Source organism: Eptatretus burgeri, chromosome 4 (genome assembly GCF_056783735.1).
Source record: "Eptatretus burgeri isolate ZD-2024b chromosome 4, Ebu_testis_v1, whole genome shotgun sequence".
Taxonomy (NCBI): Eukaryota; Metazoa; Chordata; class Myxini; order Myxiniformes; family Myxinidae; genus Eptatretus; species Eptatretus burgeri.
In genome coordinates, this window is record NC_140964.1 from 50,083,471 (window position 1) to 50,107,558 (window position 24,088).

Sequence of the window (24,088 nt, forward strand, 5' to 3'; positions counted from 1 at the left end):
TGAGCAGGCAACGAAGCAGATTATCTGCAATGTTTATTTCATGGGCGATTAAACTTTATGACTCCACAGTTGTTCTTTGTCAATGAGCAATCATTTTGTGGATAAAATAGAATGTCATTATTTGAACAAATTCAGGGAATTTCTTTGACTGCTGCGGGCAGTTAAAGTTAAAGGGCTCCAGTGTGGTATGCAGCCACAGCATGGCCAGCCATTCCTTGTCAACTATTGAATTGGAGTGCATGCTTGAATACTAAAGCCACTTGCTGAGTGCCCTTCAGTCGATAGCGGAACCGCGCTCCATAATTCTGAGCGAATCGTTCACTCACTGTGGACACTTTTGCCGAGCCATGCCAATCAGAGTGAGTGCTTCGTGCTCCGTCATCCTGTGCGAGTGCTTCATGGTGCGTCATCCTGAGCGAGTGCTCCGTCATCTGTCGCAATGAGCAAGTGCTCCATAATCTGTCATACTGAGCGAGTGCTCCGTAATCCGTCGGCATGAACGAGTGCTCCGTAATCCGTCAACATGAGCGAGTGCTCCGTGCTTCATCATCCTGAGCAAGTGGTTGATGCCCCATCATTCTGAGTGTGTGGATCATGCTTTGCCATTCTGAGCGAGTTGTAAACATCCAATTTCCGAGCTGTTTGCCATATTGATGAGTTTCCTGAATGACCAAGCCAATATTTTTTCCACCCATCACACACAGCTGTTTATAAAAATCAATGTTTGTGAACATATCACTGAAACGTCGAAACAAATGCAACATTGTTTTTAGGTGAAAGCAACTCAATGATTTCGGTTTGTATGCAGTGCGGACTGTCGTCGAAAATCACAAGAAAAAATTACCGACCGGCCAAGAATGAGTGTGTGTGTGTGTGTGTGCGTCTGTGTGCGTGTCTGTGTGCGTGTCTGTGTGCGTGTCTGTGTGCGTGTCTGTGTGCGTGTCTGTGTGCGTGTCTGTGTGCGTGTCTGTGTGTGTCTGTGTGTGTCTGTGTGTGTCTGTGTGTGTCTGTGTGTGTCTGTGTGTGTCTGTGTGTGTCTGTGTGTGTCTGTGTGTGTCTGTGTGCGTCGTTCAGAAATCAGAACATATTCTCTCTGCAAACTCGACCACCCCCCACAAAAAACAGTGCACCACCATCCTCCGACCTCTCTCTCTCTCTCTGGACATGCCTGGACGGAGGTTATGTCCTTCCGGTGGTTTTGTCCTCATGGTGGATATGTATGGACGGTGGTTAGGTCGTTACGGTGGTTACGTCCAGACGGTGGTTTTGTCCTTTCGGTGGTTATGTCCTTATGGTGGTTATGTCTGGACGGTGGGTATATCCTTATGGTAGTTATGTACGGGCGGTGTTCGTCTCCCGACGCGTCCGGGTGGTGTCCGTCTCCTGACGCATCCGGGTGGTGTTTCTCTCAAGACAGCTTGGCTGCAGACATGTCCAGAAGGGAGTTTGTCTTTGGACGTGTCCGAATGGGAGCTTGTCTTCGGAAATGTCCAGACGGAGTTTGTCTCTGGGCACGTCCGGATGGAAGTTCGTCTTCAGACGTGTCCGAACAGTGTTTGTGACCAGACGTCTTGGCTCCGGATGCATCTGGTGGGTTTTGTCTCCAGGCGTGACCGAGCAGTGTTTCTTGTATAACCGGAAGAAAATGGATTTCAGACATTATTTTGTTTCCAACTTCACTGTTATTCTCTGCAGAATAATTTTGATGAGACAGTATGAATCATAATGAATGCTCCACTGCACGTCTGCCTTCCCTTCCTCTCACCTCACACCGTCTTCCCTTCCACCACCCCTCCTCACTCCCACACACCAACTCGCTCCCCTCCTTCCTCTCTTCTTTCCTCTCCTCCTCTTCACCCTCCCCCCGCCCCTCCCCCCTTTTCTCTCTCTCTCTCCACCCCCTTTCAGTCAACCCATCAGCGAAGTGATGGGTGGTATTTGCGAGTAAATAGTAAAATTCGATTGGGAAATGGGAACTTGCTTGTGAGGTTCACTCGAATCACGAGATGTGAAACTGCAGAGTCACAGCTCACAGAGAATCAGTACCTTTCGATTTACAAAGGCGTTTCCTTTGTCTTAAATCCAAACCTTCAGAGTCTCGTCCTCGTTTCTTTGGCCCAGGAATCCTGTTCTTTTTCCCTGGCTCCACCATTATCTCCTGCAAGACAAAATAATTTGGAACAGCCAGAAACTTACGTAATCACCATGAGATGTCATTTCATTTGATCATGAGCTGTTCATGTGAACATTTCAGTGAACAATTTAAAAACCACAATGTCCTGGATAACAATTTGAACCGTTTTGCCCAAGTGCTGAGCAAAACACACATATCCAACAGGAAACGCCAAATTACTGTGGAAGCATTGAAGGTTTGCAACCTGGTTGTGCTCGACCTGGTTACAACTCTTCTCTGTCATCTGAGTTTGGCGAAACAATGCATCGATTGCTGACTTGAACCAATTCTCTCTTGGGATTGTTTATTTCTGTACATTTAAAAAGCTCGTGCTCTCATTTTACTTTACCTCTTCAGATTTCTTGTCTTGGTGAGATCTGATATTTTGAGAAGATCCTGGAGCGAGAAAGATACACATGATGAACACTTGTTCATGAATTCCGTGCAAAAATGTTCTGTCCAATTACTGATTATCTACTTATGAGTAATATAGTCCGCTCGCAAAGGGACCCGGTGTTGCCAGACAACAATGGGTCCCTCCTTCCTCCTTTCCCCTCCATGCTCCCACCCCACACCTCCCTCCAGATTCCCACACCTTCCCATCCCACCTCCCAACATCCCTTCTACTCCCACCACCTCCCTTTCCCATCCCTTCCCTTTGCCATCCCTTGCCTTCCCCAACCTCCTCCCACCCTCCCTCCAAATTCACACTCCACCCATTGACCTCCCTCCTCCAACCTCCACCCTTTCCCTCCCTCCTCCCACAAAGGCACCTGGCATTGCCTGAGATATAACATGCAGGAAGTGGACAAAAAAAACAAATGGAAACAACTGGGTAAATGAGGAACACCAGGTATATTGAAAGCAACAGCTTCCACACAAGTATAGCCCAAGTGTTAAGCAAATAACATTCCAGGATGCTTGGGGTCATTATAACCAGTGGTGTCAAAGCCACCCAATGCTCGCCTGTTTATACATTTCTCGTTTTTCGTTTTTAAAAGACTGGTCTCATAATATTTTTTTTATAAAGTGTTGCAGTGAAGTCTGAACCAAATAATTTTGAAGCAATATCTGTATTTGTATATTGTAATCAGTAAAAAAAATAGTGTGGTAGATAAAAACATTCGAAAGGAAAGAACTTGCAACAAAAACTTTTACTTTTTCACGCTCACGCTGACGCTCACGCCGGGGGTATCGCTATAGATCTCTGTTCTTCGAACAGTTGAGCTAAAAATGCTGCACAGGCCTGGTTGCCTTTCATTATGGCAAGCTTGGCAGTAAGAGGAGACCTTAGTCACTTTGAGAGAGGAATGATTGTTGGGGCACATTTGGCAGGAGCTTCAGTGACAGACAGCTCAACTAATCATGTTTCATGAACAATGGTGTCTCAGGTGATGTCAGCATTGAACTCCAAGGGAAAGACATCATCAGCAAATGGCAACAGTGGGCAGAAGCGCATACTTCAGGGATATGATATCCATGCATTAATTGCAAGGCAAAGCAGATGAGCAAATGCAGATCAATTGACTGTAAATTTCAACCTGGGGTGCAAGCAGCGAGTTTCATCAACAACCGTCCATAGAAAACTCCACAGAGTGGGATACGATCTTCAGGTTGCATTCCGCAAACCACTCATCACACATGAAAATGTATGTTTGAGAGTCAGGTCAGGTCAGGTCTGGGAGCATGCGCCAGAGCAGCACATCGCTGCGTCCACTTTCCGTTGGTTCTCCAGAGGCCTCCATCTGGCCATCCCCCCAGCTGGATGCTGAGCCCATCCCCATCTCCTTGAGATGATGATGAAACTGATGCAACCATGAGGCACGTCGTCGGCACATTGGCTTCCTCCACTCAGGAAACTCCCTCGCTGAGAGAATCTCGTGAGCAGGATCAGCATCAGGAAAACAACCACATGTCCATTCAGCCGCAGCTGACGCTCACGGACGATACAGGTAACAAATCTCATACAAGTCTCTCAGCAACTGCTCGTTGGACACAAAATCTGACCAGCGATAGCCAAGGATTCTCCGAAGAAACCTGGTACCAAAGGAATGAAGTCTCCATCTCAGATCCCTGGTCAGAGTCCAAGTCTCACATCCATAGAGCAAGACTGGAAGCACCAAGGACTTGAAGACTCGGCCTTTCGATTTCCCACACAGGTACCGGCAGTGCCACATCCCATGATCCAGTGAATCCATGACTCCCCAGGCCCAAACCAGATGTCTGTTGACCTCTGGCTCACAACCAGTAGTGACATGAACATTATTCCCAAGGGAAGTGAATCTCTCCAGAACCTCAACATCCTCAACACAAGCAGGCACAGAGAGGACAGCAGCATCCAAGATGTCAATGAAAGCCTGGATCTTAGTTTTGACCCAGGAAACCCATAATCCCAGCGGCTCCGACTCCTCATTCAGCACCTCGAGGCCCCCCAAGCTGTTAGGGATATCTCGAGTCTCCGCAAAGGTAACTGCATCATCTGCAAAATCAAGGCAGAGATCTTGACATTCCCAAACGATGCACCGCAGCTTGATCTCTCCAACATCCTCCCCAGAATCCAGTCCATGCAAGTGCTGAAAAGTGTGGGGCAAGTGCACATCGCTTTCAAACTCCAGTAACAACTGGAAATAAGTTAGAGATGGCACCACCACATCTCACAGCACTCTCAGTACCAGAGGAAAGTTCAGACATCAGATCGATCAGTTTTGCTGGAACCCCACGAAGACCAAGAATCCTCCAGAAGGCATCCTGATTCACTGAATCAAATGCTTTACAGAGATAAACACAGGCTGCAAGCAGCCCTTGCCGAAACTCTCGTCTGCATTCGGTGAGGACCCGAAGAGCAAGGATGCGGTCAATAGTTGACCTCTGTTGTAAAGCCTGACTGCTCTGGATGCTGGTGCTCAAGCAGATGGTGGAGAACCCTTTCAAGAATTATCTGAGCAAAGTCCTTGCCCGGCACTGAGAGCAGCGTCACCCCTCGGAAGTTGTTGCAATCTTGGCGATTACCCTTCCCTTCCAGAGAGGGACAACAAGGCCCCTCTTCCAGTCAGTTTGGATGATGCCTGTGTTCCAGGCAGAGCACAGAACAACATGCAATGAGTGCAGCATTTCCACCAGCCTTGAGAAGTTCAGAATAGATGCCATAGATCCCTGGAGCTTTACCCCATTTCAACCAGTTCAGCTCAACCTGTGTTTCCACAAAAGAAGGTGGACCACAGTTGATTGGTGGGTCAGCAACAGGGATTGAAACACCCCTTACGTCCAACTCAACAGCTGGTTGGTCAGCCTGATACAGCCACTTGAAGTAACCGGCCCAGCGGGCCTTCACTTCGGACTCCGCTGTCAAGAGCCCAGCACCCTCTGCTCGAACTGCAGCACAACGAGGGACAGGCTTGGACGAACACAATGCGCGAATTCCCCTGCAAGCAGCACGACAATCACTTGACCACAGGTGATGCTCTACCCCCTCAGATTCATCGCACATCGGCCTCCTTGTCCACCCTTAGCGCACGCACAGTTTTACGCCTCAGCTCCATGAACAGCTCAGCTCTGCCATTAAGCCTGGCCCTGCAACTCTGATCAATGGTATCCAGCATCCCTTGAGAGACCAAATTCTTCTTCGCCCTTCGGTGAGTTCGAAGACATTCACTGGCAACATCAAGGGCGGTAGTCTTGAAGGCACTCCAAAACTCTTCAGGATCCCCCAAAGCACCCAGACCCCTCCAAGTCTCCACTCAGCCTGGTTGCAACCTCCTCAGCTGCCCTCTCATCCCTTTGCTTGCCAACTTCCAGCCTTGGCTGGGATGGTACCATTCTCCTGAACTTAAGGTGCAACTTAAGAGTTACTGCAACAAGCCAGTGGTTAGTATTGAGGAACTCAGCAGTCTGGTGGACCCTGCCTTTCTGGATCATCCTCCAATGACCATCAATGAGCACATGGCCAATCTCCTTTGCCACACCACCAGCAATGGAATTTCGAATTCAACGATGAGCTTGTGCGCGCTGAAACCATGAACCAGCCACCCGAAGTCCCGAAGTTTGTGAGTCCATTGGTGTAAAGATCACAGGCAATGGACTACTGAGCGGTAGAAAAATGCAGTACGGTCAGTTGAAATGTCCTTCACCATATTCTCGACAAAACGGACAAGTACAATTGTACATGTATGGCGCCAACCCAAAGATCTCTACAACCCTGAGTACTTGGTTCCAACAGTGAAGGGCTCTGGTGGTCCTATGGTGTTTTGGAGTGCATTTTGCTTGAATTGTTTGGGTGCAGTCATTCCCTTTGAAGGCACGGTCAATGCTGATCATGACTTAATCGAACTGAGTGATCATCGTCACCCCATGTTGTGGCATTTATTTCCTGTTGGGAAGGGTATCTTCCAGGATGACACTTCCCCCATCCTCACAGCACGTGTGGTCACCCAATGGTTTGATGAGCATGACACTGATGTTCTCCATTTGCCATGACCTTTCAGTCACTAGATCTAACCCCAATCGAGTATTTATGGGATATTCTGGAATGATGCACAAGACAGCGTTTTCTCCCATCGAACAGGTGTGAGTCGATTTACTTTCTCGTGGAAGAATGGTGCCACATCCCACCTGCAGAATTCCATACGGTGGTCGACTCTATGCCATGCTGCATACAGGCCGTAACCGGCCACACGTGGTGGCCCAACACCCTATAAAATGACTTTATAATGTTGTTCCCATTTTTTTGTCCACGACCTGCACATCTATTCGATTACCACAATTCAGCACATATTTAGAGGTAAACATTTTACTTTTCAAGCTGAAAAACATGAACAGAAAGAGCAACAAAATTCAACATATTCATGCAATGCTTTTGGGTAGACAATATTAAATGTTTTTCCAGAAAGGGCCAGAACATAAAATAATTGGTTTAGTGCTCCAACTGCAGAGCAGCCCACATGGAGTTGAACATGTGAAAAAGATATTCAACATCTGTTTTTTTTGTCAGACAATTGGAACACATTCTCTAAACTATGGTGCACAGATCAAAATCCCTTGTTTTTGAATTTTCAAAATTAAGAGGAAATTTTTTCAAAGGGTGAATGAATTAAAGTATTACAATAAGAATACTACACATAGGGGTGTGGTCATCTTTTTCCTTTGCAGCACAAAGCTACGGGTGGCATCATTGACTGAGGGTGTGGCAGTGCTGCTCATGTAATGCCCCAGATGGTGAGAGCAGGAATTTGGAATTTGGCCAGGATGCTGGGGATAGCTTGCCAACTCATTGCGATAGACACCGCAAATGGATATTTCATGTCCACTCATTCCGGCAGACAATTTAATCAGTTGGTTGGAGTCGATCGTGTTTCCAAAGTAAAGCGTTTTGAGTAGGCTGAATCAAAATGGCAGCCAAGACACCTGCGCGCTGAAGTTGGGCTGACCAAGGATAAACCTTTCATGAAGGTGAGCTGTTAATTATCTTAAAAATGGGTTTTAAATTTAACGAAAGACACAGTTTTCATTCATACACTCCCGAGGAGCTCCACTTGGAATGCATGCAAAGTTTCGGGCTGTAATATTTCATGGTTTTTGGTTATGGAGGACACACACAAACACAAACACAAACACAAACAGACACTTATTATCAAAGATGCTTTGTACCGAACCACACTTTCCCTGCATTTTTCGATTCCCACCTTTAGCTTTAAACTCATCCTTCCAGGTCATAGCTGAGAAAGGCCAGCATTGAGATGGTCATTTCAAAGCAGCTCACATCTCACTGGAATTTGTAACCTCTGCCTTGGGCCTAATTCTGATCAGCTCAATTTGTAATTTTATAGCTTTATAACAGTGCATCACTGTCTAAACATGCAAAAGTAAACTCAATGCTGAATGTCACAAAACGAAGCAAATATTTTAAGGCCTAAAAAAGTTTGAGATATTTTCAACAATTTGCCAAAAATTAAATGACATTTTCTTGAAGATGAAGCCTGAGTTCGTTCTGTAGGAACTTGCTCAGGAACTTGGCAAGCGGGAACTTGCTCATGAAGTTCACGATAATCAATAAAGGTTAAACAAGCAATCAAAATCAGCAGAGCATCAGTACCTTTGGATTTACAAAGGCGTTTGCTTGGTCCTGAATCTGCACTTTCACTGTCACATGTTCGTTTGCTTGGCCCATGACTCTTGGTCTTCATGAATGGATGCACCAATATCTCCTGCATGACAAAACAATTAGCTCCATCCAGAAACTAAAGTTCCTTTATGAGAGAGTCAATAGAACACGATCACCTGTGCAATGTTAAAGCATATAAATGACATTAAAACCCCAGCTCAGGACAGTAAGGTGACCGAGGATGAGACTTGATAACGGATAATTAATGTCCTTAATTATCTTCAAAAAGGGAGTATAAAGGAACCAAAACACCCAATTTTCACTCAAGCACTCCCATCGTATGAACTCAAAGTTTTAGGCCCCAAGGTTTCATGGTTTTGGAGTTATGGAGGAGACGTACACTATCTGACACTGATGCATTGACTCTTCTTTGAAAAGATGCCATAATCTTTGACAGAGTGAGTAGCTGAGAGATGCACATGTCTGTTGTGGGCAGGGTGATTAATCAATGTGTGTCATCCTTCGGATAGACGTTAAACTGGAAGTCAGCTTGCTGATATTTTAATTTACCTTTTTTTTGGCCTGCTCAATAATGGCTTGATTTGGAACAGCCCACAACTGTTTCTGAAGAATAACGGTTTTTTGTTCTTTTTCCACTTTCCTCACACATGTCTCTGAATACATGATTATCATAGCAGAGAATCACTTGATTCAATGCAATGCTCACCAGCGTGAGATGGAGACACCAACGTGAGATGGAGACACCAGAGTGAGATGCCTGGAGACACCAGCGTTCATGGCTTAAATTAATTTCTGCACATGCTATAACCTCGAGAATCTCTGAATTGCGTTGGCCAAATTTCAAAATGTAAACTCCGAAATTGAACTTATCGGCAGTTCTGACTGCTAAAAAAAAGTTTAACATCCATCCATCCCAAAGATGGATGTTAAACTGGACGTCACATCTTCCGGAATCTCCCCGTCGACCACTTCTCACTCTCACCTCCCCTCCAATCACTCTCCCCTCCTTGCACTCTCCCGTCCCATCACTCTCCCCTTCCCCACTCTCCATCCCTTCCCCCCCATCTCCCCTCCCTTCTCCCCTCCTCTCTGTCTGTCTCTCTCTCCCTCCTCTATCCTGTCTCTCTCTAACTTACATCCTTCCCATCATTCTCTCTCCCACCCCCCTCCTCCTCATCTCCACCCCTCCTCCTCCTCTATTAAGGGGACTATTTCAGACTGATGGTTTGGTTTTCAATGTCAAAAAACTTCCACAGAGTGAAGCATGTATGAATTAGATCTGGAGTGAACTGACCGGAGGGGTGCAAAGGTCGCTACATCTCTGAACATGTACATGCATGCGTTCGTCAGGTCGATAGCATGGGCTTTAAATGCTGCTGGCCAATTTTATGTAGAACCCCCCAATTGAAAAGAAAAGGGTATTTTAATTTGTTGCGATCATAAGGGAAGAAGAAAAAGAAAAAAGAAAAAAGAACAAGAAGAAGAACAAGAAGAAGAACAAGAAGAAGAACAAGAAGAAGAACAAGAAGAAGAACAAGAACAAGAACAAGAAGAAGAACAAGAAGAAGAACAACAAGAAGAAGAACAAGAACAAGAACAAGAACAAGAACAAGAACAAGAACAAGAACAAGAACAAGAACAAGAACAAGAACAAGAACAAGAACAAGAACAAGAACAAGAACAAGAACAAGAACAACAAGAAGAACAAGAACAAGAACAAGAACAAGAACAAGAACAAGAACAAGAACAAGAACAAGAACAAGAACAAGAACAAGAACAAGAAGAAGAAGAAGAAGAAGCTCATCAAACCAACGTACTCTCGTTTTGTCTGTCAATTAATTTTCTAAAATTTTTCGAATTTGTTTTTCACTTGGAAGTTATGGGTTACCATGTGTCAATAAAGGTTGAAAAAGTCTGATTTAACGCAATAAGACAACAAAAGGTGATGAATTTTAAAGAGGGTGCAGACTTTCTAAATGCACTGCGTATAGCATTGTTCTTGGAAGTATGAGAACGGCGATTTGTGTTGTTCAGTGTTCAAGTCCATAATTCAATTTAAATTAATGTTGACAAAGGTTTAAAGGAATATAAATACAAAAATTATGGGTTTTACTGCTGCTGACACAGTGTCTATTACATCACCCTTTCCAACACATGACATTAGTTCTATATGTGTCTGTTGTCAGTGTCCATTATGATGTCCTTTGAAGCAGCAGGTTTCCTGTTGGGAATGAATTTCAATTTTATTTGACTACAATCAGGCAGACAGAGAAATAGGATCTCACTCCTCTCTGTGCATTTGCGATCAGGATGAATTCAGAGCCAAAGTACTGTGCAACGGCAAATTTGTCTTCCGATTCACGTTCTGATTTGTGTTCAAAATACAACATTAAATTTACATCCGTTATTCTTTGATCATACACTGATAAGACTGATGGACGAAAATGAACAATTTGCTGAACCCCGCTTTGATCAAGAACTTCTTATTCCACAAAATTGAGTTTCTGCAGTCCTGGTTGAACTATTTTAAATTCAAATCAAACATCCAAAGCAGAACACGTTAAATGATCACACACCTTCATCGAGATCCTCTTCATTGGATCCAGACAAAGCATGGATTTCAAAAGTTCAGCACATGTGTGGCCAGCAGCAGTGGGAGGCTCAAAGTTGAATGGGAGCTTGCCAGATACAATTTTCTGAAAAGAGATTGAATTTAAATTCACCGATTCATTAACCACAATTAAAATTACATTTACTGGAAGAGGACAAGAAAGATTCAAAAACGCTCATGAACAGTTTGGTTAAAAATTTGGAAGAAATGAAATATTTGACTGGGGAAATTAACCCATGATCAACTCCTCAATTTTCATTGGAATCTCTCCTCCACCACCTCCGACATTTTTCACACTGCTACCTCAGCCATTAATCATTTACAAGCAGGTGAAGACAAGACTTGCACATTTCGGTGAACTCCAAAGAATAATGTGATTTATTATTCAGGAATTTCAATATCATTATGACTGCATAAAAATGGGAAATCTTAAAAGAGCTTTTGTTTTCCAGAGTCGAAGGCTCATGGAGAGGTATATGCACACTTGTCTCTCGAATGTCTAGCCTGATGGAGATGGAGAAGCAGTTACATGAATTGCACAAACACATGCAAATAGAAACATTGAACAATGCCAGATTTGACTTCAGATAAACAGCCAATGATCGACACAGACTGAAGCATGATGGAAACTGGGCGATGCCATCTTCTGATCTCGCTTTTCTCTCCGCAGTCAGTGGAGAAATTCAGGATAAATCCAACTGCACTCATCCTCCCCTTTGGCTGCCCAGCTTTTTTCTTCCAAAGATTAGAACCCTCCTTGCCCCCCACCAACCTCACACTCCACCAGAGATGCCAATCCATACCGTTTGTCGCTGCTTTATCCACTAAATGCTGAGCGCAAGGTAAGGAAGCAGCACATACCACTATTAGTCTTTGGTATTACTTGGCTGGGGTGGGATTCTTACCAGTAACTTCAGAAACTTTGAAAGGACAATCCAACTACAATGCCACTGAGTCAAATCATTTCAACATTTTCATTATTGTTGAAAATTGTTTCATATATTTACCTCCACCACCTGAAGTGAACAGAAGTTATGTTTTCACCCCTGTTCGTCTGTCTCTTTGTGAGCAGAATATCTCAAAAAGTTGGATTTTTTATTGGATTGATTTATCGGAGCGATTGAACTCAAAAAGTTGCATGGATTTGGTCGAAACTTGGGACAGTTTGGGCGAATTGACTTTTCGGGCAAAATTCAAATTCACTTGGTGTGATTTTTCCCAAATGAACAAATCAACCATGAAGTGAATAAATTGAAGAACTCTACTGACTCATGACTGCAATGATATGGTCCAGTAAAATTGTTTCAGTTAACAATGAGAACGACATGCAGTCGAGCACGTACCACCGCCAGGATGAACAGTTTACGTTTTGTTTCCCACCGATTGCTGGATCTGCATCTGGACCTCAACCCAAATCTAATCGACTTGTTCGTGTCACCTTCCCAACTCATCCACCAAGTTTTGTCATAATCCATCCACAACTTTTTGAGATGTCATGCCTTCAAAATTGGTCATATTGGTCCCATCTCTCAATGGTGAAGAATAACTTCAAAAAATATTGTATCCAGACACAGATCTGGATGTGTATCTTCACCAAAATCGAATGTATTCCTCCTTGTCACACACCCAACATGTCCACTAAGTTTCATCCGAATCCGTTCTAACGTTTTGAGATATTCCTGCACACAGACAGACAGGGATGAAAACATAACCTCCGTCCACCTTTGTTGGCAGAGGTAAAAACGTTATTGTTATTTCAAACTTCTTATGATTTTTCTGACTTGTGCTGATGTTAAATCTGCTGGAGTCACTGATGAAGATACAAATATCACCTCAAAGATTCAGACGATTGTAAGACAGGATCACTCACTTTCATTGTCTTCCGTGAGAATGGGAATTTATTGTTTATTAATAAATGCAAGACAACACCAAGAGCCCACACATCGACTGGAGGGCCATTGTAGCCATTTGCACTGTAGATTTCTGGAGCCATGTAACCATGCGTTCCTTGTTTCCCATACACAAGAGCGCCAGGCTTAAACGCACTTGAAAGGCCAAAGTCAGTGACCTTGAGAACACCACGGTCAGTGTACAAAATGTTGTCTAACTGTTGGAAGAGAAGAAGAATGTGAAATCAAAGTGTGGAAGACAAGTTATCATTTTCAGGAAGGAATCTTTGCACACCTCATGTTCCCATTCGTTTGAAAAGCACCATCTTTATTTAATCGATATAACATGAAATGCATTCAACAAAGTAGGGCAAATTGTCTTCACAGGAATAACCACACCACGACATCAATGAACATTTGAAGCCTCAAATCCACGAATCAATTTCAAAATACTTGGAGCACATGGAGTGAGACAAATACAACAACGAATGTTGCAACAAAAATTACTAATTATTGTGTTTCATCTATTCTCTATTTTTGATCGCATTTGTAAAATAAGAAAATTTATCTTTTGACAAGGAAGTGCAAGGAGAACTCGGCATCATTTCATCAATTTGTTCAGTCTGCTTGTGGCACGTACACCCTTCCAATGAGAACACCCGAAACTCTAAACCTTAACCTGATAACCAAATCCATGAGTACTCTGGGAAGGTTACATTAACATACGCTGATGGTTTACAAGACCCTCAACTGAGGGAATCAATACATGAAGATAACCAAACAACACCCACAGGTCACCAAATTCATTCTTCACCTTCCAATTCAAAGTCGACTCCAATATCCCAATAACATCACGGTACTTATGCAATTGCATTAAACACCAGTTCACGGTCCCTTTTGTAATTACCTTCCGAGTAAGACCATTCCAAACAGGAACCGACAAGGAATTCACCCCCACCCCCCACACCCCCCTCCATTCCAAAGTATTTACATTTTGATGCCACCTGAGCTTATTTCATGATGATTTCAAATCAAAATTAATACATGGAGACTTCGTGGACCACTCCAAAATGATAAGGCAAAAAAATGTCGACAAAATGTGGATAAGTGAAATTAACAGAGAAATTTAGATAATTCTCAGTGAGAGAAGTGTTTAACCCTTTGCTGAATTAACCCAAAATCACTACAGGAGCAAATTATTTGCTTGAAATGTCACAAAATAAGAGAAATAAGTTTCATCTGGATGTAATCAGTGGTTTAACTCAAAAATTAATCTCCCACACTTATGGAAAGAGTTTTCAGATGGAACTCACTTGGTCAACCAACAATGCAAACATGAAGACCAAGGAGCTTTCCAAAAAGTCAGACAGAAAGTGGTGGAGAAGCACTTTTCAGGAAAGGGTTAGAGGAAGATTTGAAAATCATTCTGTATCGCTTTGAGTTTGGTGAAATCCTTCATCAAGAAGTGGAGGACACGTCACACAACCCAGACTCGACCCAAATCAGGTCGCTCATCCAAACTCAGCAGCTGGACAAGCAGGAAACTGGTTCAGGATGTCACTGTAAATCCAACAATGACTTTGAAAAATCTGCTCGGCTCGATGTCTGAGATGGGGTCAGTATTCATCAATCAACAATATCCCACTCCCTTCGCAAAGCTGGCCTCCATGGACAGGTGGCAAGAAAGAAGGCATTCCTGAACAAGACTCAACTAAAAGCTTGTGTGAAGTTTTCTGCAGGGTGATACTGCAGGCATGTGGAGAAACATTTTGTGGTCAGACGAGATAAAAATTAAACGTTTGCTCTAAATTCAAAGCATTACGTCTGGTGCAAGCGAGACCTACAACTTCCGACCTTCAACTTCCAAGTCTGACATCATTCCACAAAGAACCACTCTGCTTCCTCGTCAAATTCCAAGAAATGCATGAAGCATCAGCTCTCTTGAGTACACCCATGCTGCCTGTCTTCAATTAATTATAATTTTATGAAATGGTTTTTCCTCTGATCTTTAATCAAACCAAAACCTTCCACACCACGAAAGTTAAGCAAACAGGGCTTTGTTATAATGACCTCCAGCCTGTCCATTAAATTGCTATAAATGCGTAACAAGGTTTAATGGGTCTGACAGTTCTCAATAATCTTGCAGTGTATCTGAGGATAAAGTAGGACAAATGAGACAATCTTACTGCTTAACTCAAGTCATCTTGAAACAATGGTATTACATTTGCTACTCCTCAATCCAATCTGCTCTGACTCTGGTCATCTATTGAAACGATTGGTTAATATCTCACTTGTCTGCTCTGCCACCTCCCTTTGGAATAATATTATCAGGTTTTGTCATCCCTTGGCTTTCCAAGCTGTCTTCTTAACTGATCCCACTCAAGCGCAAAACTCATCAAGCAGCCCTTCTCTTATTATTCCGCGCTTTCGAAGAAAAGCGGGAATATTGTGATCGTCTCTGCTGTCCGTCCGTACGTCCGTCTGTCTTGCACTGTAACTCCTCCTACACTATTCAAAATAGGAATTTGAAAATTTGGGACATAATAGATATATGTATGGGGAAGTGTACAACACTTTCGGGTTTTTCATATGACCCCAAGGGGCCAGGCCAGAGGGGTTGGGGTCATGGGGGTCGATTTAAAAAAAAACAGTCAAATAGCTTTTTAAATCAAACATATTCATGAGTTATACATTTAACAACATATTTTTTAAAACATGATGATCAGAGGGTGCTTGGGGGGCAGGGGGTGCTTAGCAGATAGGGAGTCGAAATAGCTTCTCCTACACCGTTTGAGATAGGAACTTGAAACTTTGGGACATAATAGATATATGTATGGGGAAGTGTACAACACTTTCGGATTTTTCATGACCCCAAGGGGCCGGGCCAGAGGGGTTGGGGTCATGGGGGTCGATTTAAAAAAAAACAGTCAAATAGCTTTTTAAATCAAACATATTCATGAGTTATACATTTAACAACATATTTTTTAAAACATGATGATCAGAGGGTGCTTGGGGGGCAGGGGGTGCTTAGCAGATAGGGAGTCAAAATAGCTTCTCCTACACCGTTTGAGATAGGAACTTGAAACTTTGGGACAGAGTAGATATATGTATGGGGAAGTGCACAACACTGTCGGATTTTTGATATGACCCCTCGGGGCCGGGCCAGAGGGGGTGGGGTCATGGGGGCTGATTAAAAAAAAAACTGGCGTTAATGGGACAAAGCAGTGCACGTGGGAATATGCGATGGTGTGCCATCGACAATGTAGTTCTAGTTTTGTATGCAGCACAAGGTTGCAAGTCTCATCATTGGCTGGGGGCATGGCTGGACTGCTGATGGAATTCCTCCTGAAGGTGAGGGCAGGAATTTATAATTTGTCCAATACGCTGGTGATATCTCGCCAACACATCTCGGACACCGTGGGATCTTCAAAACACACTTCGGACTTTAGTACCCGTTTTTTTTTTTTTTTTTGTATACCTTGGTCGAGGCTCGTATGAGAGCAAACACACAACTCACAGCAAGGAGGCATGAGACAAGAGGGGCGGGAGTGGAAGGGACAAAACAGTGGGGAACAGACACATTAGGTGAACTGTGGAAGGGAGAGGGATGGGGATGGGACGGGGAACATGGCGAGGGGAAGATGGACATTAAAGGGACTTTCAGGAAGGAAAGCAGGAGAATTGAAGGAAGTGGGCTTGGGTGGATTATCGGGGGTAGAAAAGATCGAGGATTTGGATGGGGGAAGATAAGAGGTGGTGGTGAACAGCTGTTTTGAAAGCCTGGAGGGAAGAATGGGAAAGAATAGACTGAGGAAGTTTATTCCAAAGGGGGGAAAAAGAGGAATGAAAGAGTGAAGATGAGCAGTGATTCGTGATTTTGGTAGTTTAACCAGAAGGGGGTTGTTGGCGGACCTTGAGCGCCCTGTGGAAATGTGGTTGGGACAAATCGCAGAGAGAGCAGGGGGGCAAGGCTGGAGAGGAGTCGGTAGAAGACAGAAAGACCACCGACCAACCTGCGGTGATTGAGTGAGAGGCCCAAAGACTCAGCTTCATTGCGGGAGATGCCAATGATCTTAAAAGCCCTGGTTTCGACAGCGTGAAGTCGAGAAAGGTGGGAGGCAGGAGCACCAGCCCAGAGGGGAGAGCAGTACTCCATCAGGCTACGGACAAAAGCTTTGTAAGTGGTCAGGAGCTCAAGAGGGCCGAGGAAGGACTTTGCACGACGGAGGATTCCCAGTCGGCGACTGGCTTTTGAGGCAAGGTTGGAAATGTGACTTTCCCAGGAAAGGTCATGGCAGATAGTGAGACCCAGAAGCTTGAAAGAAAAGACTTCTTCCAGAGGATTGTTGAGAAAGTGGATGGGGGGGTTTTGTAAACGGTCCTTTCAAAGAGACATAGTGAGAGTGTGAGATTTGTCTGGATTGAAAGACATGTTCCACGTGTTGGACCAGTTTGTGATTTTATCCAGATCTGCAGTGAGCGAAGAAGCTGCTGCTTGCCGGTCTGAGGGATGACAGATGGTACGGCAGAGGGTGGAGTCATCGGCAAAGAGAAATAGAGGATTTTCCAGAGAGTCCGAGAGATCATTGATGAAAACCAGAAAAAGAATAGGGCCCAGAACGCTACCTTGAGGAACTCCAGCCTGCACAGGAAGAGGGGATGAAAGAACTCCATTTAGGGCCACACGTTGACTGCGACAGGAGAGGAAGTCTGCGAGCCATGAGTGGAGATGGCCTTGAATACCATGGGAAGAGAGTTTGGTGAGTAGGGCAGGGTGCCAGACTGTGTCAAAAGCACGTGATATGTCCAGGGATACGGCTCGGATTTCCTGTCTGGCATTGAGGACCTCCATCCATTGATGGGAGAGCAGTAGCAGCATATCTAGGGTAGAGTGACCTGGTCTGAAACCAAATTGATGATTGGAAATCAAGCCATTGGAGAAGAGGAAGGATTTCATGTCTGAAGCGATGATGGATTCCATAACCTTGCTGATGATTGGGAGAAGGCTGATTGGTCTATAGTTACAGGGATCTGTTTTTGCACCTTTTTTATGCAGGGCAGTGATGTTAGCAGATTTCCAAGCAGATGGCAGACGACCTTGGGAAAATGAGAGGGTGAATAGAACAGAGAGAGGGTGAGCAAGAACAGAAGAGCAGGCTTTGAGGACACGTGGGCTGATGCCGTCTGGACCGGTTGCAGAATCTGACTCGAGGTTTGAAAGCAAGCTCTCCACCTTGTCAGGAGAAAAGGATACAGAGTCCAGGGACAGTTGGGTGCGACTGGGTAAAGTGGGTAGAGATAGTGATGGGTTTGGGACACAAGATTTAGCTGCAAACACCGAGTTTAGACATTCAGCTTTATCACGTGTGGAATCAGCAGTGCGGCCATTTGAGGTAAGGGAGGGGAAACATACACCAGAAACAGATTTGATTAAACGCCACCAGGATTTTGAGGAGGGAGAGAGGTTTGAGAGTTCAGACTTGAGATGAGAAAGATGTTGTTTTCTGGCTCTCCTGAGGGTAGCTACACACTTGTTCCGAGCTTTGTGGAAAGAACTGAGATTGCCCTCAGTTGGGTTTGCTTTCCATGAGGCAAAGGCAAGTTGTTTTAAAGTCTATCCCACGTATGGCACACACAAAGATGCCTCACCCGAGACAGCCCTTCCTCACATTCGACAGAGATCCTCTCTGTTGCTTGTACATCTCCTTTCTGGTCTTGTGTGAAATAATGAAGCAACAAATAATGGAATTATTAAATAAGCCTGGGAAAAAAATATTTGGAAAAGAGATTCCTGTGCACCAGGTTTAACCAGACTTTGCAACAATTACAGCGAGCTTGTCCAGTGAATTGAGAATAAATGTGCACCAAGGTCCACAAGGCCTCTCACAGTCGGTGCTCAGTCTCCTTATTATGTACATCCTCATCCAAAGCAGTCCAAATCAGACAATCCCAGGAAAGCTTTCCATAATTTGAAACACGATTTCCTCTTTTCCCACACAAAAATTTCTCACAATTATAGTCTTTGAAAGATATCTTTCTCCGACTACATTCTCATGACATTTTATGGAGATGAGTTTTACCTTGATGTCCCCGTGCACGATATTCTTACTGTGCATATAGCTGAATGCAGAAGCCGCCTGGAAAGAAAGCAATGGTTTTGTTTTAATGGGAGGTTTTGAAAATTGGAGTTGCCATCAAATCTTGTTCATTTAAAATAACCTGTTTTGAAACCACAAGGTAAACATCATGAATAATGAAAATCAACACAGGCTCAACTCACCTGACGAATAATGGGCCATATCTGTTGCTCAGTGAGAGGTGCATGATGATTGCAATAATCGGAGAGATCACCTGTGCAGATAACTTGCCATTAGTGAATGACACCTTTCAGTAAAATCAACAGATTCAACAAATGTTACCAAGCAGCAGTCGAGGTTTCGGAAGATCACCAGTGAGAGAAGAGTTTGTTGAGTCAAATGGAGGGTAAAGTGATCTTGTGGAAGGGGTTGGTCATTGAAATGAGGTCACACTTTTCACTGTATGTCATCAAAGCAAAAGTATAAATTGTTTTTAGACATTGTAGTTATTCAAGGATCAAAGAAATGGTGACAAGAGGTCACCACTTTCATGGCACCTGATGCTACCAGGTGAAAGACATCAATGATCACTCTTGAAAAACGATTGATCTCTGCATTTCAACAGCTTGTCCCCCATCCAAAGCCTGATTGATGGATTCTGTGATTGAGTAAACGATTTTACTACAAATAGATTACAGTCATTTGTTACGAGGAAATTTTTTTTTGCCAAGTATGATGATCTGTCTTATCTGTCTGTCACAAGATTTTGGCCACAGTTTTCAAGCAATCGTTTTCAATTTCTTTGTGCATGCAGGTGACAGGCCGAGGACAGCAGCATTAATTGTGGTGATGATCCGAATTCGAATCCGAGAAATTTTTTCAGTGATTCTTCACCATTGAGAGAAAAACAACATGTATTGCACAATGTCTCAAGAGGTTGGGGATGGATTCCGACAAAACTTGGTGGAAAGGTTGGGTGTGCAACTAGGATCAATTGATTCGATTTTGCTGAAAATCTGAATCCAAATCTGGATCCGAGAAATTTTCAAGTAATTCTTCACCATTGAGAGATCAGAACAAAAACGATTGATACCACAATGTCTCGAAAGGTTACGGATGGATTCTGCAGTGGACAGGTTGGGTGTGTGACAAGGATGAATTAATTCAATTTTGGTGAACATTCCAATCTCGATCAAGATACAAGAATTCTTCAGTGATTCTTCATTGAAAGATGGGGTCAAAAACTATGGAGAGCATTATATTTCAAAAAGTTGTGGACAAATTGTGACAAAGCTATGTGGATGAGCTGGTTCGATGAAAGGAACAAGCCGATTCGGTTTTGGTTAAGGTCCAAATTCAGATCCGACGTTTCAGTGGGATCCTAATGTAAACTGTTCAGCCTGGTGGAGGTGTGGGCTCCACCAGCACCGTTACATTTTTCCATGTGTCACTCCATGAGTTTGTCTTTCCATTATTTTGTCAATATGTAAAGTTATATCTCTACATGCAAGGAACAATTGATTTTATTTCTCAAAATGTAAAAGGATGTGGGAATGATATGGAATGTGAATAAGGTGGGGGTGGCCCAATAGATTATCATGTGAAAACATCCCTCCATCTTTCTTTGAATCATCATTGAGCCTGTCCATCGCCAACCCACCCCTCCCCCCCCACAACCATTCATATGAATGACAGTACCTGTTGAGAGTTTCCGTGCGCAAATTTAACCATTGCCATGCAAAAAGTAGGATGACTGACGAACATGAACTGACACACACAAGCTATTGTTTGTGCTCATTGTGAACCCAAATTAATCTCATGTCCAAAACCCATCACTTTCTGCACCCACCTTACCCAGTCGCATCCAACTGTCCCTGGACTCTGTGTCCTTTTCTCCTGACAAAGTGGAGAGCTTGCTGTCAAACCTCGACTCACATTTTGCAACCGGTCCAGACAACATCAGCCCACGTTTTGTGAAAACCTACTCCTCCACTCTTGCTGTGGAAACCAAGGTCTCTCTCTCTGTTCTTTTCACCCTCTCATTTGCTCAAGGTCATCTGTCATCTGCTTGGAAATTAGCAAACATTGCTGCCCTGCATAAAAAAGGTGCAAAAACAGATCCCTGAAATGACCGACCAATCAGCTTTCTCCCCATCATCAGAAAGGTTATGGAATCCACAATCGCTTCAGACATAAAATCCCACCTCTTCTCCAATGGCTTGATTTCCATTCATCAAGTTGGTTTCAGAACAGGTCACTCTTCCCTGGATATGCTGCTTCGACTCTCCCAACATTGGATGGAGGTACTCAATGCCGGACATGAAATCAGAGCCATATCCCGAGACATATCGCATGCTTTTGACATGGTCTGGCACCCTGCCATGCTCACCAAACTCTCTTGCTATAGTCTCCAAGGTCATCTCCACTCATAGCTCGCAGACTTCCTCCACTGTCGCAGTCAACGTGTGGCCCTAATGGAGTTCTCTCATCCCCTCTCCCTGTCAAGGCTGGAGTTCCTCAAGGCAGCGTTCTGGGCCCTGTTCTGTTTCTGGTTTTCATCAATGAGCTCTCTCTGACTCTCTGTAAAATCCTCTATCTCATTGCTGCTGACTCCACCCTCTGTCATACCATCTGTCATCCCCCAGGCCGGCAAGCCGCAGCTTCTTTGCGCTCTGCAGATCTGGATAAAAATCACAAACTGGTCCAACACTTGGAACATGTCTTGGAATCCTTTGAAATCTCACACTCACGATGTTATCTCCGAAAGGACCATTGGGAACCCCCCCCCCCATCTACTTTCTCAACAATCCTCTGGAAGAAGTCCTTTCATTCAAGCTTCTGGGTCCCACTATCTGCCATGATCTTTCCAGGGAAAGCCACATTTTCATCCTGGCTTCTCAAGCCAGTCGCCGACTGGAAATACTCCGTTGTGCAAAGTCCTTCCTCGGCCAACGTGAGCTCCTGGCCACTGATAAAGCTTTCATCCACAGCATGATGGAATACTGCTCTCGCCTCTTGGCTGCTGCTCCTGCCTCTCATCTTTCTCGGCTTCACGCTGTGAAAACCAAGGCATTTCGGATCATGAGTATCTCCCACGATGAGGCTGAGTCGTTGGGTCTCTCACTCTCTCACCGCAGGCAGGTCGGTGGCCTTTCTGTCTTCTCCCATCTCTTCTCTGGTCTCGCACCCCCCCCCCTCCTCCTGCTCTGTCTGTGATATGTCCCAACCATACTTTCGCAGGGCGCTCAATGTCTGTCAACAACCCCCTTCTGGTGAGACAACCAAAATCATGAATCACTGCTCACCTTCACTCTTTCATTCCTCTTTTTTGCCACCTTTGGAATAAACTCCCTCCCTTTGTTCAATCAAATTCTTCCCTCCAGGCCTTCAAAACAGCTCTCCACCACCACCTCTTATCTCCCCCTATCCAAATCCTCGATCTTTTCTATCCCCGTTAATCCACCCCAAAACCACCTCCTTCAAATTCCCTGCTTTTCTTCCTCAAAGTCCCTGTAATATCCAACTTGTATATCACATGTTCCCCACCGCATCCCTCTCCTTTCCACAGATCTCCTCATGTCTCTGTTCCCCACTGTTTTGTCCTTCCCTTGTCTCATGCCTCCCTTGCTCTCATACAAGCATCAACAACGTATACAAAAAAAAGAGAGAGGGGGGGAGAGAGAGAGAGAGAGAGGGGGGAGAGAGAGAGAGAGGATAGAGAGGAGAGGAGAGAGAGGAGAGAGAGAGGAGAGGAGAGAGAGGATAGGAGAGAGAGGATAGAGAGAGAGGATAGAGAGAGAGGATAGAGAGAGAGGATAGAGAGAGAGGATAGAGAGAGAGGATAGAGAGAGAGGATAGAGAGAGAGGATCGAGAGAGAGGATAGAGAGAGAGGATAGAGAGAGAGGAGAGAGAGAGAGGATAGAGAGAGAGGATAGAGAGAGAGGAGAGAGAGAGAGGAGAGAGAGAGGATAGAGAGAGGATAGAGAGAGGAGAGAGAGAGGAGAGAGGGGAGAGAGAGGGGAGAGAGAGAGAGGAGAGAGAGAGGAGAGAGAGAGGAGAGAGAGGAGAGAGAGGAGAGAGAGAATCATTGAATTGAAAATGGCTTGCCAATTTCAAAGCAAAATTCTGCAAACTTGCAGTGGGACACAGGGACAGGTCACAAGCACAAAATATTCTATTTCCCACCCCAACATGAGCATGGGGAGACGACTTATGATTTTCGCTGTATACATAGCAAAGTGCAAGTGTTCACTGATCACTTGGAGAGAGGGGGAATTCCTCATCATGGGACAAAAAAATATTCGCCTCACCTCCCCAATACATCCACCCCATCCCCCACCCCCTCCCCCCCATTCCATGAGGTTGTTCCCGCTGGTCGCAGGTGTATCTTGTTGCACAAAAAGCATCAAATTGAATCCGTTCATTTCTCATTTCAAATGGAATGACATGGAAAACATCCAGATGATGGGTGAGGAAGTGATATGGAAAACAACATTACTCATGATGACATGGCACCAAAAACATCTCCGACTGGAATGCCATGACATCATCTCACATGGCAAACGTTTTACGAAAAGTGTACTTTCAACCGCTCCAAATGGAACAGAAGTTGAAATACATTTAGATGCCATACGTGGAATTGCAAGATATTGTTATTCAAACCGACAAAGTTTGTTGACTGTGTGATGTGAGATTGGAGAAGGGAAACAAAAACAGACACAGACAAACACTGTGATGCGATTCATCGAAATGTACAATATGCTTGAACAAGCTCCACCAGACCTGACACTTGGTAAAACATCACTTCATTGGAAAAATGACATGGCAAAACGATGTAATCCACACTGAATTCGGAGCATACTTGACACCTTTAGAACAGAGGATTGATTTAAACCATACCTCCACGTGCCAGTTCCAGCACCATCTGCACCATTTTCTTCGTCCTGATAACCTCGTGTAATTGAACTAAGTGAGGATGACAGAGGGCAGCATAAAGAAACAAAATATAACAAGCAAAGTGCAGGAGTGCAGGATTAAATAAATTGACATTACATTGAATAAATCCGTCAAGTGAACTAACTTCATGATAACGACAATAACTTTGATGGTGAGGCTGGTGAATGGCTCCCCTCACATGAATGATGTAGTTTATCCGTGGAGATATAGAGCCCTCACTGCTACTCAGCATTACATTCCATGGAAGTGTTATGAACATTCCT

At 44.3% G+C, this 24,088-nt stretch overlaps 1 protein-coding gene and 1 long non-coding RNA gene across 2 annotated transcripts in view; one reads left to right on the top strand and one right to left on the bottom strand.

The window, feature by feature from the left end:
• Positions 1-71, top strand: part of LOC147028021 (uncharacterized) — a 6,461-nt gene extending 6,390 nt beyond the window's left edge. The window contains exon 2 of the long non-coding RNA XR_015057387.1: positions 1-71. This exon is cut by the window's left edge and continues 696 nt beyond it. This is a non-coding gene — a long non-coding RNA (uncharacterized LOC147028021).
• A 1,958-nt stretch (positions 72-2,029) lies between these two features.
• On the bottom strand, positions 2,030-23,802 carry LOC147028022 (uncharacterized). Its single transcript, XM_085876536.1, has 8 exons — positions 23,769-23,802; positions 19,072-19,142; positions 18,872-18,928; positions 12,832-13,009; positions 10,868-11,046; positions 8,262-8,373; positions 2,523-2,569; positions 2,030-2,158 (listed from the first exon to the last, which is right to left on the bottom strand). Exons 1-8 carry the CDS (start codon positions 23,800-23,802, stop codon positions 2,030-2,032), a joined length of 807 nt encoding a protein of 268 aa, XP_085732662.1.
• Positions 23,803-24,088: the final 286 nt, after the last annotated feature.

What these genes read in the sequence shown, in the direction of transcription:
- LOC147028022 (XM_085876536.1), bottom strand. Translation starts at nt 23,802, where the DNA reads ATGGTGCAGATGGTGCTGGAACTGGCACGTGGAG. An exon ending in GCTGGAACTGGCACGTGGAG is followed by an intron (nt 19,143 to 23,768) that starts GTATGGTTTAAA and finishes TTATCTGCACAG; the next exon opens with GTGATCTCTCCGATTATTGC. An exon ending in TCGTGCACGGGGACATCAAG is followed by an intron (nt 13,010 to 18,871) that starts GTAAAACTCATC and finishes CTCTTCCAACAG; the next exon opens with TTAGACAACATTTTGTACAC.